The sequence below is a fragment of the Xenopus laevis genome, chromosome 8S (genome assembly GCF_017654675.1).
Source record: "Xenopus laevis strain J_2021 chromosome 8S, Xenopus_laevis_v10.1, whole genome shotgun sequence".
Taxonomy (NCBI): Eukaryota; Metazoa; Chordata; class Amphibia; order Anura; family Pipidae; genus Xenopus; species Xenopus laevis.
The window spans coordinates 27,532,496-27,547,336 of NC_054386.1; the positions used below are offsets into that span (position 1 = coordinate 27,532,496).

Here is a 14,841-nt window from a genome sequence, read left to right on the forward strand (position 1 = left end):
CCCCCAACTCTGATAAGCCAGACTATCCCCCAACTCCATACTGTAGGTCTAGCCTGCCCCCAACTCTCATAAGCCCAGCTTTCCTCCAACCTTGATAGGCTCTGCCTGCCCCCAATCCAACCAAGCCTGCTCCCAAGCTGAATCGGCCCAGCCTGCCCCAAACTAATTGGCCCAGTCCACTCTCCTATTTCCTCCCTCTCTCACTTACCCTGTGTGCCCCTATTATGTGCCCCTATTTCATCCCTCTCACTCTCTTACCTTGTCTGCCCCTTTCCTATCTATTTTGTGCCTGTATGCCCTTATTTTCCTAAATACTTTGTTTAGGGGCCCCGCCAACATGGTCCCAATTGGGCCCCACATTTGATAGGATCAGCCCTGATTTGCGCAATGAACTGTAATGAAGCTTCTAATGAGTAGGCACATTGTGTATTTACACCCAGCACAACCCTTTGTGGCTCCAACCCTTTGTCCAAATCGCGCAGAAAGGTCACTGAGGTTGGGAACTCCTTATATACAACTGAGAAAAATAACAGTCACACATCCAATGGCGCAACTCCCAGCTCGCCGTAGCCAACTGGCTTTGTTGCTATAATGATATGTACGAGTGTCGAGCAATGTTTCCACCTAATTTGGCCTTTATTTCTCCAACATATGACACCCTGTGGGTGCAACGCTGTATTGTTTGGCTAATAATAAGGACACTTCTTCTAGCTGTTGGTCTGTTCATTTGATATTGCTCATAAATTACAGGTATTGTGTGAGTTTCCAGTTACAGTAACTCTAAGTAATGACGCTCAGGGTTCTCTCTGGGCCGATCTTGGTACTGCTTGTGTGGAGATGGACCCCACTTTCCTATTTTATTGTCCATAGGTGGTTTATGGGTCCCACTTTCTTCTCATATTATCCATTAGGTGGGTCCCAATTTCATCAGATATGTTCTTGCTGAGTTGCATATTTTAGTGTATCTCCATCCACCTTTGACATTAGGCCCACAATTTGGACTGGCTTTCTACTGGATAAGCTGATTGTGCTGGGCCAGGGGACGGGGGACGCCAGTACCTGCATATCCTACTAAAGCCAAAGTGCCCTTCTGAATATTTTCTGGGAGGCACCCTCGTATCCTGAAATCAGAAGAGAACCCAGAGTTATTAAAGGGCACAAAAGCTAGATTTCAGCACACTTTCGTTAAGTGGAAGATTTCCCATCAGTTTTCATCAGAACATTCCTTCTCTGTATATTTGTATTTATACATATGGGAGGAGCCATATTGATTCCCTTAGACCAGGGGTCCCCAACCTTTTTTACCCATGAGCCACATGCAAATGTAAACCCGAGTTTGGGAGCAACACAAGCATGAAAAGAGTCCCTGGGGATACCAAATAAGGGCTGTGATTGGCTATTTGGTAGTCATTTTGTGGCAAGCCTATTCAAAAACAAGCACCTGCTTTGAGGCCACTGGGAGCAACATCCAAGGGGTTGGTGAGGAGCAAGTAGCTTGCGAGCCACTGGTTGGGGACCACCCCCTTAGACAGTACAGTATGAGGGTATAGCTTATTGTGTGCCCAGATCATTCCTTCTCTGTATATTTGTATTTATACATATGGGAGGAGGTGCCATATTGATTCCCTTAGACAGTACAGTATGAGGCTATAGCTTATTGCGTTCCCAGAACATTCCTTCTCTGTATATTTGTATTTATACATATGGGAGGAGGGATGTGTCATATTGATTCTCTTAGAGTCTAAGAGAATCAATATGACACATCCCTCCTCCCATATGTATAAATACAAATATACAGAGTAGGAATGTTCTGGGCACACAATAAGCTATACCCTCAAACTGTACAGTCTAAGAGGGAATCAATATGGCACCTCCTCCCATATGTATAAATACAAATATACAGAGAAGGAATTTTCTGGGCACACAATAAGCTACTGTATGTCCTCATACTGTACTGTCTAAGAGTCTTAGACAGTACAGTATGAGGACATACAGTAGCTTATTGTGTGCCCAGAAAATTCCTTCTCTGTATAATTGTATTTATACTAATGGGTAGGAGCTGCCTTAGACAGTACAAAATGAGGGTGTAACATGTGAGAGTTACCTGTAGCCTTTGACTGACTTCACTGGTTTTCTCCCCAAGTTTTGCTGCTGATCAGGTTCCTGAGAGAGCCGAGAGAAGGCGGGATGACTGCTGTTCAGTAACCCTGTAAAGCAGATAATCTCAATGACTTATATTTTATCTGTGCATATATATTTATAACATATTACAGTTTTACACCGAAAACCTGAACAGTATTTAAAATAACAGTTGACATCACAATGGGAAACACTCAGAGGGCTCGTGTAAAAAATGTAACGATATACAGCACTTTGGCACATCCATCTAACTACGAGATACTCACCATCCAACTGTGCAACGAGTACATCTTTACTCATCGGGCTTTTAGCCTCCAGCTTCTGGCGACTCTTTTCTTCTGTGTTGGTAGTGGGAGCACCAGATCTGTGCAGCGTTCCTTCTCCAGCCTTCAGAGATCCAGTACTTTCCCAAGAATTATGTGCCTGGTTTCTGTTCCTAAATCTGAGCAGCGGATCTGCTAAGGTCACAATATGTATCTGTTAAGCTCAATGCAATGGTTTTAAGGACTTATTAATGCCATGTTTTGTAAAGGGATTGTCATTAGGCATGGTACATTAGTTGCGTTCACCCTGTAACTAGTCCTGTATTCTAATTCTCTGATTGGCAAGAGGTTGGTCAAACCTTGGGGGTTATCTAATGCTCTGATTGGCTAGAGGTTGGTCAAGCCCTGGGGGTGTTTTAATGCTCTGATTGGCTAAAGGTGGCCATACACGGGGAGATTAAATCTGCCAATATCAGTCCTTTAGACTGATTCGGCAGCTTATCTGCCCATGTGTGGGGGCGTCCGACGGGTCTCCCCGATGGATATATGGCTAAAAATTGGGCTGATATTGATCAAGCAGGTTTAATTTTTCCCTCTACCGAGGACTGCATTGGATGTGGTCCTACGATACATTGGTGCCCATTTCCTTCGGATAATCGGATCGTTTGGCCATAGGGCTGAACATTTAGATTAATCCGATAAAGTAAAGATCTGCTCATTTGGCGACCTCACCAAGCGAGCAGATCTTATCATGTATGGTCACCTTAAGGCATTGGTAACATAATAATTTATTTTGTACTATGATTTCCAAAAACATATAAATAAACTTTATATCCAATCCAAGCAGCTTTGTGATTGGTCTTAATAATAGTCTTTCCATTTCCCTTCTTGTCATCAATTGTGACTTTCTGAACCAGCTGTGCCTTACCTCTTATGGCCTGTAATGTCTTCCTCTGGCTCATATCCTTATTCACTTCTCCCAGATCCTCTCGCCTGCCACAGAGAACAGAATGGGGCTTTTATCTATAGGTTATTAAAGGCACTGCGGTGAGTGTTGAGCAGGCAAGACACGTTGTACCTACATTCCCTTATCTTGAGCATTTGTCAGTGGATGCCACGTGAGATCAATATCCGTCTTGGCTCGCTGCAGCAGGAGTGACTCTGGCGTCAGGCTGCAAAGCGAAGCTACAGGTACGGGACGCAAACCCATTTCACTCTGCAGCTTTCTATTGTCTGACGAAACTGAGGAAGCTACTGCCGTATCGGATCCTTTTGCCAGGCTCTGTTTGGCCAGCTACACAGAAAATGGAAGTAAGAAAGGGTGTGGCTGCCTTAATTGCCATAGGTTATTTAGTCTAAAGTGGCCAATGTCTGAAAATGATTGCTTTTTGGAATAGAGGTTGCCATACTGTTGTACCTCATACAGTTTCACTAAAACAATGCTCTCTAGTGGCCAAAGTGGCAGGATGCGGCCTGTTTAACTGTATTATAGCAATGTACCCCAAAGCATTACCTTAATGGAGCACCGAACATTCCCCTTGGCATATACTTGGGCTCTTTTGCCTTGACTTGATGCAGATCTCTCAGGGCCAAACTTGTTCTGTTGGATCTTTTTCCCTGGCTGCGGACTGATGGCATCATCATGAGCATCGGGCTAAACAATGAGAATATCAAAGTGGGTTGGTGCAGCCTTCAAGATGTTTCTTTGTGAATCTTTAACAGCTGCCCACCCCTTGGTTTCTCACCTCTATGTAGTGACTCACCTTGGTTGAACTTTCTGCACCATCGCTGGATTCTGTAGTCCATGAGAGGATGGAGTCTCTTCTAGATTGGAAAATGAACACCAATGGTGACAGGTGGTTTAGGACCCACAAATGCACATTGGCACAGGTGGCAGAGTGGCTATATGGCAGAATGTGACAGAACTTTTGTTTGTACCTGGATTTTGAAGCGTTGACCTTCTTGTCTTTAGTTCTGCTGGTTTGCCGGCTCCCAAGCTGTGTTTTTATAGGCCAAGCCTTGGTTAGGCAGTCACTTGCTGCCGAATGGATACTGACATGATTGGTTCCATTTGTAGTGTGGCCCCTGGAGAAGGGATACCATTATTACACCCATTTTGCTGTATTCATCAAACTAGATTATTTGTCCCTCTTCTGTAGCTAAAGCAGTCCTAGACATCTCCAACCAGCAGCATCGTAAATCAGATAAAGGGTAAGTCATGTTGCCATGCATATATGTATTTCTAAAGTATCTGCAAAAGGAGACAGTCACAGCCAAAAAAAAATACCCCTTAGGTGCAAATAATTGTCTCAGATTCATGTACCTGCAAAGTCTGATGTATTCATCTTTGGCAGTGCGCTTAGTGACCGGACGGCTCTCATATCGTCCTTCGCTGGTGATGGCGCAGACAGTGCAGGTGTACTCCATGTTGGGAACCAGGCGACGGGCAGTATAAGAGCGCTCTGTGCCCAAGTAAACCGGTTTCCCATTCAAACACAGTTCATAGTTGAAGAACCTACCAAGAGGAACTTTGGGACCATCCCAAGTGATGAAAATCTCACTTCGGCCAATGACACACAGATTGAGTTTGCATGGAGCATGGTCTCCATTGTCCATTGTTTTCACAACCAAACATACCTTTTGGCTATGGCCTGTTGATGTGCAAGCACTTACACTGAATTTGTACTTGGTGCTCGGGGACAGGCCTCCTGCTATGCAGCTTAGCTCAGAGGTTGTCTCAATCACCACATCCTCCCGATACACTATGTAGTATTTTATGGTGGCACCACAGTCTACTGGAGGGGACCAGCATAGCTTTATTTGTGTGGCTGTTCGGCCAATAACTTTGAAGTCTTGTGGGCTGCTGGGTAGCGGGTCTTCCATCAACAATACAGTAACAGGACTGTCTTGGCTCTGGTCCACTTCAGTCTCCATGACAACCACCAGGTGATACTCTTGGCCAGGTTTGCCCTGAGGGGCTTGAAAGGAGCAGGCTGGGCCACAGTATAGAAGCCTTTCTCCATCGTACAGTCTGCAAGATATAAGAGAATGGAGAAACCAACAAACTTAAAAATCAATCAATGACACAACAATGTGTTGGTGCTTTGTGTACTCACCTGTATGTAACTGGAAAGCTGCTTTCTGCCTTATGACCCTCCCAGCTGACCCACACCGATCCTGAGTCTAGGAGCTTCGCTTGGGGGGCAGCAGGTTGGGGGAGACACTGAAGATTCTTTAACGTCTGCTCTGCCTCTTCCAGCACTTCCTTCCCCGTGTCATGGGAGCAGACTACTTTCTGGGAAGGCAGCAATGGGCTATAATTATTATTATTATTATTGATATTCTGAATATTCTTGAACATTTTATGCAAACTATTGAGAATGTGTTATATTGCTACTGGTAATGGTAGGTATGAATTAGATGAATACACCTGGTAAAGTTAGGGACTAATTAGATGGGTGCTTCTGGTAATGTTGGGGACTAATTAGATGGATGCCCCTGGTAATGTTGGGGGCTAATTAGATGAATGTGCCAGGTAAGTTTAGGGACTTTTTAGATGGGTGCTCCTGGTAATGTTGGGGACTGATTAGATTTATGCTCCTGGTAATGTTGGGTGCTAATTAGGTGGGTGCATCTGGTAATGTTGGGGAGTGATTAGATGGGTGCTCCTGGTAATATTGAAGACTGATTAGATGAATGTTCTAGTAATGTTGGGGACTAATTGGATGAATGCACCTGGTAGTGGAAGGGACTGATTAGATGAATGTTTCTAGTAATGTTGGGGACTGATTAGATGAATGCACATGGTAGTGGTGGGGACTGATTAGATTAATGCACCTGGTAATATTGGGAAATTATTAGACGAATGTTGTGTGTGTGCAGTAAGAACACATTTATTTGCCTTGTATCTGCTAGATATATCCCAAATCTCTCACGACTCACTGAGTATCCATAGTGACAGTCTCTGTGGTGACATGGACACCATTAATCACAGCGGTGTCCCAGCCAGCATTCCCAGAATCTGCCCCCTCAGCCCCCTAGTAAAACATTTACGAGGAATTCTTTGGTGGAGAATAGGGACCCGGAGCTCAGAGATAATGACAATCCCATGGAGAGGCATAATTAATCTGCACTCATAGAAATGTTTAGCGAAATGTTTATGTGACTTGTAGCCTTTGGCCCAGTTTCTTTTCATTCCCATATTGCTGAATTGATACCCGGGGCAGTGTAGGGGGCATTGCAAGGCCTGAACTGAAGGGGTAACTAAAGCAACGCTATGAAGGAATCATTGTTTTATGTTATTGCTATTGATACAATGTAACACTGGGGAGAGTCGTAGAATATACAGGGAATTGCAAACATTAAAGTTTTGTTTGCTACATTGTTTCAGTGTTCTGTTCCGGATTACTTGGTATCAGAATACCTTCAGCACTGCTTCCAATAGCTGATGCTGGCGCAGTCTAATAACCCCCTTTGGCCGGCTGGATAAAACCTTCAGTGTCCTGCAAGGAAGAAGGAAAGTTTCTGTTGTGCTCTCACCAGGAACCCCATCCCCATGAAAACCCACTACTTCACCTTCCCAATACAGCTCAAGCAGAAAAGATTATATGTAATTACTGTGAAAAGCAGTGTTTGTCATTGAGCATGTGCAAATCCCCGGTGGGTAGGATTAGGGGCACAAGCCTAAGTACATACATAGCTGCAAACCAGCAGGATTCCTGCTCTTCTGACTGCAGCAGGCGGCACAGCGTGTCGAGAATCTGGGAGAAGTTTCGGTTTAGTAGAATGTACTGGTGCCCAACTTTGTCAGTGGCGAGGCAAGTCAGTGCAAAGCAGGCATTGCTGCTGCCCCCTTCATCCTCTGCCGACATCATTTCCCCCAGGGCAGCCACCTGGAGTGGGTGTAAAAATGTGGCTATGTCAGCTCAGATTGCAAAGTAAATGGGCTGCTCTCTTTTCCATGATCAAACAATAAACCCTCACCCTGGATAATGAATCCAGTCTCTGCCCAATGGTTACCCAGGTATAGAACTCTGATTCTCTAAACGTGGGTGACTACTCGATTTAGTGATCCATAGAAGCATAATGCTTAAGGGCAGAGACACACGCTGCTATTTAGGGAGATTTGTCGCCCAGCGACAAATCACTTCTTCCGGCGACTAATTTACCTGAAAAACCTTCCCAACTGCTAGAATCTAAATCGCCGGCAGGATGGCACTCGTGTCGCTGAAGTTTCCTAGTGAGGCAACTTCGAAAAACAAAGCATTCTGAGTGCCATCTCACCGGTGATTTTCATTCTAGCTGGCGGGAAGGCAGATCGAGGAGATTAGTCACCTGAAGAAGAAGCGATTTGTCGCTGGGAGACTAATCTCCCGAAATAGCAGCTCTCTGCCGTAAATATAATGCCTGGCAGCAGGGGGTTAATACAATTAAATCCCATTTTAAGGTCCTTATGTGTTTCTCACCATCGCATTGGCCTCTGGCAGACTCAGCACCCTCATCCTCCCCACGTCTGTATCACAGAGGCGCCCCAGGGCAAATGCTGCATTCAGGCCACATCCTGGGGGGGGGGGGAAGAATAGTAAAACCTGTTGGTCCAGGGACTTATTTTATTGCATCTTATTGTAGGTTAATTTAAAGGTGACTATATGAAGATTCCCTTGCACTTACCTGCCTCATCTGCACGCAGGGATGATATCAGCCTCTGCAGGATACTGTCTGATTGGGGGTGACCGAGGAGCCGGGAGCAGCCCTCCTGACTCATGGAGATCCGGGCCAGCACCAGGGCACAGTTACTTGCTGTCCAGTCATTGGGAGAGCTCAGCAGGGCTGTAATATTCTCAATGATAAAATCTGACTTGGAGGAGCAGAGGAGCCAGCGGCGCCCATTGCTTGTCTCTGCCTAGTGGGCACAGAGCAAATTGACCAATCACACATGAGACCTGTTAGATGGGGACCCACCCACCATTGTTACCTTGTTGCTCTGGAATTGGAACCCTCAAGTTGTTGCCGAACATGAGGGAATTTAAGTTCACCAAATTCTCCCGGGCGATCAGAATCACCCAACACATAATTTTACGGACACTAATATCCTTATCATTTACAGTAGGGGGTACATTATCCCTTATAATACATGAGTGATACTAAAAGTTCCCTGTATAATTTAGCCTGCAGCCTTGTGCCTTTATATGGTCACAGAACCCCTCAGTGACTTTTAATATCCTTATAATTTACAGTAGGGTGTACATCATCCTTTATAATACATGAGTGATACTCAGAGTTCCCTGTATAACTCAGCCTGCAGCCTTGTGCCTTTATATGGTCACAGAACCCCTTTGTGACTTTTAATATCCTTATAATTTACAGTAGGGGGGTACATTATCCCTTATAATACATAAGTGAAACTCAGAGTTCCCTATATAACTCAATCTGCAGCCTTATGCCTTTATATGGTCACAGAAGAACCCCTCAGTGACTTCTAATATCCTTATCATTTACAGTAGGGGGTACATTATCCCTTATAATACATAACTCAGCCTGCAGGCTTGTGCCTTTAAGTCAGAGACACAAGGTCAGATTCGGGGAGATGAGTCGCCCATCGACAAATCTCCTCTCCTTTGGAGCGATTAATCTCCCCGAACTGCCTTCCCCCCGGCTAGAATGAAAATCGCAGACGAGATGGCAATCGGAGCGCTTCGTTTTTCGAAGTCGCCCGAAGTTTCCTCGTGAGGCAACTTCACCCCTCAGTGACTTCTAATACCCTTATCATTTCCAGTAGGGGGCACATTACACAAAACAGGGATAAAAGGAACTTAGGGAAATGTACTGATCATCACTTGTTTGCTCAGTTGTGTGTATTTAAACATTATAAAGTAGAACAATCCCAGGAGACACAATGTTTCGGTAGCAATATGTGTTGGTTTATTAGACAATCAATTATATATGGATTAAATACAAACAGTAACTATTCTCTCCTGCCAAAAAAACAAAAACAATTCAGCCTCTTTCATTGGTTACAGTTTCCCCTGTAGAGTGTTTGCCGTAACCCCACAAACCAGTCACGTTCTGCTTCCTTGTATAAAATATTATGCTCCTGCCAGTAGTGCACTCATGCTGTCCAGGCAAGCTTTATCTAATGTATAGTCACAATGCTAGTGAAACAATATGTATATATAGAGGTATGGGATCCGTTATTCACAAACCCGTTATCCAGAAAGCTCTAAATTACAGAAAGGCTGTCTCCCATAGACTCCATTTTATGCAAATAATCCAGATTTTTAAAAATGATTTACATTTTCTGTGTAATAATAAAACAGTGGCTTGTACTTGATCCCAACTAAGATAGAATGGATCCTTCAACCAGCCTATTGAGTTTATTCAAGGTTTATAGCATTGTCTAGGATTTTATGATATGAAGGTCCAAATTAGAGAAAGATCAGTTATCCAGAAAGCCCCAGGTCCCAAACATTCTGTATGAAGGGTACATACCTGTATATAGAAAGAAAATGTTCTGTATACCCTGATACTATACTGTCTAAGGCTGGGATCCCCAACCTTTTGGACCCGTGAGCAACATTCAGAAGTAAAAGGAGTTGGGGAGCAACACTAGCATGAAAAATGTTCTTGCCAAATAAGTGCTGTGATTGGCCATTTGGTAGCCCCTATGTGGATTGTCAACCTACATTAAGGCTCTGTTTGGCAGTGCACCTGGTTTTTATACAACAAAAGTTTGGCTCCAAGCCTGGAATTTAAAAATAAACACCTGCTTTGAGGCCACTGGGAGCAACACCCAAGGGGTTGAAGAGCAACATGTTACTCATGAGCCACAAGTTGGGGATCACTGGTCCAAGGGAACCAATATGGCAGCTCCATGGCTTAAATAGATATGAGCTCAGTAAAGGACTTACTAGAGTTCCCAGGGCTCCGGCAGAATTCATTACGGCTTCTGTATCGTCCCACAGCAGCATGGCTCCAAGTCTTGCCAACAAATCCCAGTTCTGTGAGGCTTCTGCCAGTTCCACCAAGGTTACAGCAATGGCTTGGTCTTCAGCGACAGTGCCCAGGATGTATGATACATTACTGCACAGCCTACAGGGGGCAATGTTACAGTGAGCAACTGAAAAACAGAACCTTGGGATATATGCGCAGGAGCTGCCGTACTGCTTCAGGTAATCCCCATGTGGCTGCTCTATCTGTGTATGGGGCTGTAGGACATATTCATTGGGACTGCAAGCCTGCAGACTGAACTTTGTAGGTACAATGTAATGAGAATTCATAGGGCCCTTTTTAAAGGGTAAGTATCCCACATTTTTAAGAAATTTACTATGTATCTGAAATACATGTAGGGACACAGTTATTCAAAGCATTTGTCCCAAACTGTAATTAAGATCCATCTCTACTGCACTTCAGCTGCGCTCACCTCCTATTGTGCCCCTAAACTTGGCACACACTGCGGCAGAGCCTTGATTGTAAACAGAGCAGTCCAGCTTGGCTAATCAGTTGCTGGGGAACCACTTGTAAGAAAACACATTTATCCACAACGTGGGGTTGAAATCTGCCAGCGGCTTCTATGGAGTGTGACATTTAAAGGGACACAATACTTACAGTGAAGGTGTTTTGGGGTTAAATACTACTACTACTATGGCAGCTGAGATTCTAGCGATCTGTATAACAGAGCATTCTGTCCCAGTGGCTGTACAGATCATATCTGATCCCCATTGGAAGCAGCAGTCCTGTCCTGCTTTATGGCAGCTGATATTCTAGCTATCTGTATAACAGAGCATTCTGACCCAGTGACTGCACAGATCCTGCCTGGAGCTAGTTGTTTACAGCAAAGCATGAATTGATGATTGAATGATGAATATAAAACAGGTTAGCAAGGCAACTGAAATAGATAAGTGTATAAGTGAATGAATAGTGGATATATTTAGCAATGGGGTTATACAAGAACCGCACCCCTGTTACTTGCTATTCTGGGCAAGCAGAGATAAGCAGAGAAAGGAAAATAAAATCCAGCCCCTTCTGTAAATGCGCCGGGTTTGGCCACTAATGACCTTCTCTCTATGTACAATCCCCATGGCAGCGCCGGCCTGTGCAAGGCTGATAAATACAAGAATTGCTTTTTGAAAACTTTACTTATTACCCTATTCAAACTCATATGGGCACATCATCTGTGTTGCTTAGCATTGGCAGCCAATAGCTGATCAGAAAAGGCCTCCTGTCTTTTTAACTTTAGCTGCTACCTGATTGGCCCCTATATTAGATTTACCCATGTTTCCTAGTGTTTCATGGAAAATCTGCCCTAGAAGACCCCCCATTAAGTCGGAGATGCAGGGCAAGAAAGTGTTAGGTTCAGAAGGGGAAGCGAATTGCATCTTGTTACAAACATGCCTCACATGGCCTCCTCTTGTTTATAAACTGGTTCCTTGGTGTTCTCTCTATCCCCATAACCCAATGCACTCAGGTTCAGGAAATACTGGGTCAGTCCGATGTTTGCTCGGATTAGTCTCGCCTTGGTTGCTGAGTATCAGTCATGCGATAGCGGGATGTGTTTACTCTGTGCAGCTCTCCCTCTTGGCTACTCCATGCCCCCCACCCTTGTGTCAACTCAATTCTTTATATGTGTTTGTGGAGTTTTTGCCTTAATATTATCGCTATAATTGTACCTGTCAACAGCATGACCACTCTGCACTCACTCACGCCATGTGCTCTCCTGCTAACTGTCACCTCTTATATCTATTTATATGTCTTATTTGCACCACCAGCAGCAACTAATTGTATGAGAATTGTTACTCACCCGGCACTCCAGTTCATCCCAGTTTGTCCCCACCCGCTTCTCTTGGGATTTCACCTTGTTAGAAGCTACTATAGCAGGGTGAACGTTACCCCAATGTTTCTATATATCTGTAACCTTGTTATGATCTAAGGGGGCCCAGCCTGAAGGCCAGTTAGGGGGAGATTTGGGTGAGTGCTTATTTGTACCCTGGGTACCCCTGAAACTATAGCAGGGTGACTGTTACCCCAATGTTTCTATATATCTGTAACCTTGCTATGAACTAAGGGGGCCCAGCCTGAAGGCCAGTTAGGGGGAGATTTGAGGTGAACACTTATGTGTGCTCTGGGTACCCCTGAGATTACAGCAGGGTGACTGTTACCCCAAAAATGTTTTGCTGGGTACCCCAGAAGGACAGAATGAATGAATCATTAGAAAGCTCAACTGTCCAGAGTGCAACATTTTTGGATTTTGGTTGTGCAATAATAAAACATAAAATGTAGTAAAACACTACAATGAGAGTTCAGACCCCTCACCTGATATCAGAAGAGTCCAGCAGGCGGCACAGGGTGTCCATGTATTCCTTACATCTTTCACCCTTCATTAGCATGTCAGCCAGCTCCTTGCGGTTGGTCTGCACTGCACACATTATCTGCTCCACCGCATGCTGAACCACATGGGGCTGAGGGGAGAGCAAAGCAGACAGTATCTTCTCCATGCCGGTGTCTTGACTCTCCAGCTTTTCTGCCACCATTCCCAGGGAGGCCGGTTACCTGTTGATAAAACCCAGTTCACCAGTTAAAGACGCCTCAACTGCTCATAACAAATTGACTACTCTCAGTTTTTTTGAGATTCTAGTGGTTGGTTCATGAACTGCACTCTGTTTGTTATAGAACTACAGCTCCCAGCATTCTCTCTATTAGCTTCAAATCCTTCATGTTCAGGTGAAACAAGTCTGGTAAACCGGTAAAGGGTTTCTTTGTTTGTCAATAAATGATATTGATTTATTATGTATTGTAGGCATAGTTTGTTGCTTATTACCTGTCTCTTGAATGCAGCATGGCATGGGACAGGGGATATATAAACACAGAAAACACAGACATGCCCAGTAGAGAAGTGGGTAGAAGCTTGACAGGACTGATACATTTCTGTTACATTGTTTTACATTTTGCCCATTCTGTCCTGCCAAGAAGCAGCTTCTCCTGTGGCTCATACCTGTTAGGTTGCAGCTTTCAGCTCTGGACTGGCCAGCGTCCGGCTCTGTTATCCTTCTCTCTCCTGCCTGCACAGAAAGATAAACATCCTTTCTCTTTACTGCCTCCAATCACAGCAGGTCCTGTGTGCAAGAGGCAGGGACTGGCTACGGAGTCCTGTTGCATGGCACTCAGGAATGCCCTAGTCAAAAGAACAGTTCTGCGCATTCCTGCAGGGACTCCTCTCCTCCTATATAAACACACAGCTAATCTCAGCCTCTCTATATTACCTGCCCAGGCCCCGATTTGTGGAAAGGCCACCAAGTCCCGGGCCTAGGGCGGCAGGATTTCAGGGGGCGACATGCTGCCCAACCACACCCACATTGGATCAGAAACACTGAGGAGGTGCAGGAGATAACAAAGCTTTTTAACCAATCCCCATTGCTCCAGTTCCGATTATGAAAGTTTGCGTGAACAAAAGAGAGGGGATGGGGGTGACGAACGTCAGTGGGCCTAGGGGTGCCCGCTATGTAAATCCAGCCCTGTACCTGCCTCTTGTACAATGTACACTAATAACAGGGACTCCACCCAAAAATTGTAATGATAAGCACCTTCCCAATATGTACCTTTTTACTAGCATTCCTAGTGCCTGGCTGTTTCTATTCTCTGCACTGCTGATTCTGACACTTGAAGGAATGCAGCAGAAGCCAGTGGACTATCAGCTTTGAAGTAGAACTGAATTCTGCTACGTTATGGCAGCAGTACAAAAATGGACAGACTAATGCTGCTTTCAATAACAATGACAGTTACCCAGTGCCACCCTCTGGCAGCCTGGTGACTATACAGCTTCTTCTAATGTAAGGACTGCAGCACCTTAACATGAGCTTCCCTAGAGACCTGCCCACTAGTAGTGCTATATCGCCTCCTTCGCCAGATAGTACCAGCCCCCTGTTTGTACAGTAAGGATGGCATTTACCAACCCATAATGCATTTATAATATAGGCAGCCTTGCACTGGTTCCTATCAGGACTCTGCCTTTTCCAGAGAAGGAGTGTGCAGTCTGCAGGCACCTCAATTTGTTTTCTTGCCTTTCAAAGGATCATGGAAGTTGTAGTTTTGTCTGTATCAGTAAAAAGGTTAACACCCTCCCCCATTCCCCAGTTCTTTAACTCAACTTTCTTCCCCTTCCCTTTGCACTTCCAGCCCAGTACTCACAGGGTTATGAAAGGTATGGTGGACTTTTTAAAGGACAAGTAACGTTGAGCAAAAAATAAATGCAATTGGCTTTATTAGTGTTTGTATAAAGGTTTGCAGGTTTTTTTGTTTTTTTGCCTTTGGGCTTCTGGTGACTGTGTGTAGTGGAACAGAGGACAGTGTAGCATTCCAACTGTGTTGTTGCTATGGTTGTCTATCCATGTACACAGTGACCCTCTCCCTCTTATGCAACACAGGAGCTAACATTCTATTTACTAGC

The 14,841-nt window shown here is 44.7% G+C and overlaps 1 protein-coding gene across 2 annotated transcripts; it reads right to left on the minus strand.

The window, feature by feature from the left end:
- Positions 1-302: 302 nt before the first annotated feature.
- LOC108699880 lies at positions 303-13,799 on the minus strand. Of its 2 annotated transcripts, none has more exons than XM_018232522.2 (17): positions 13,390-13,799; positions 12,711-12,947; positions 10,310-10,490; positions 8,073-8,304; positions 7,868-7,962; positions 7,098-7,294; positions 6,826-6,904; positions 5,519-5,697; positions 4,726-5,433; positions 4,341-4,487; positions 4,166-4,226; positions 3,916-4,056; positions 3,485-3,696; positions 3,331-3,395; positions 2,406-2,594; positions 2,105-2,207; positions 303-1,121 (listed from the first exon to the last, which is right to left on the minus strand). In XM_018232522.2, the coding sequence occupies exons 2-17, from the start codon at positions 12,926-12,928 to the stop codon at positions 1,010-1,012; spliced, it is 2,919 nt and encodes a 972-aa protein (XP_018088011.1). In that variant the 5' UTR covers positions 12,929-12,947; positions 13,390-13,799; the 3' UTR covers positions 303-1,009. The 2 variants fall into 2 exon arrangements, with proteins under 2 accessions (XP_018088011.1, XP_018088010.1); XM_018232521.2 differs by having other exon boundaries at positions 2,406-2,597; positions 13,390-13,798.
- Between the last annotated feature and the right edge of the window lie 1,042 nt (positions 13,800-14,841).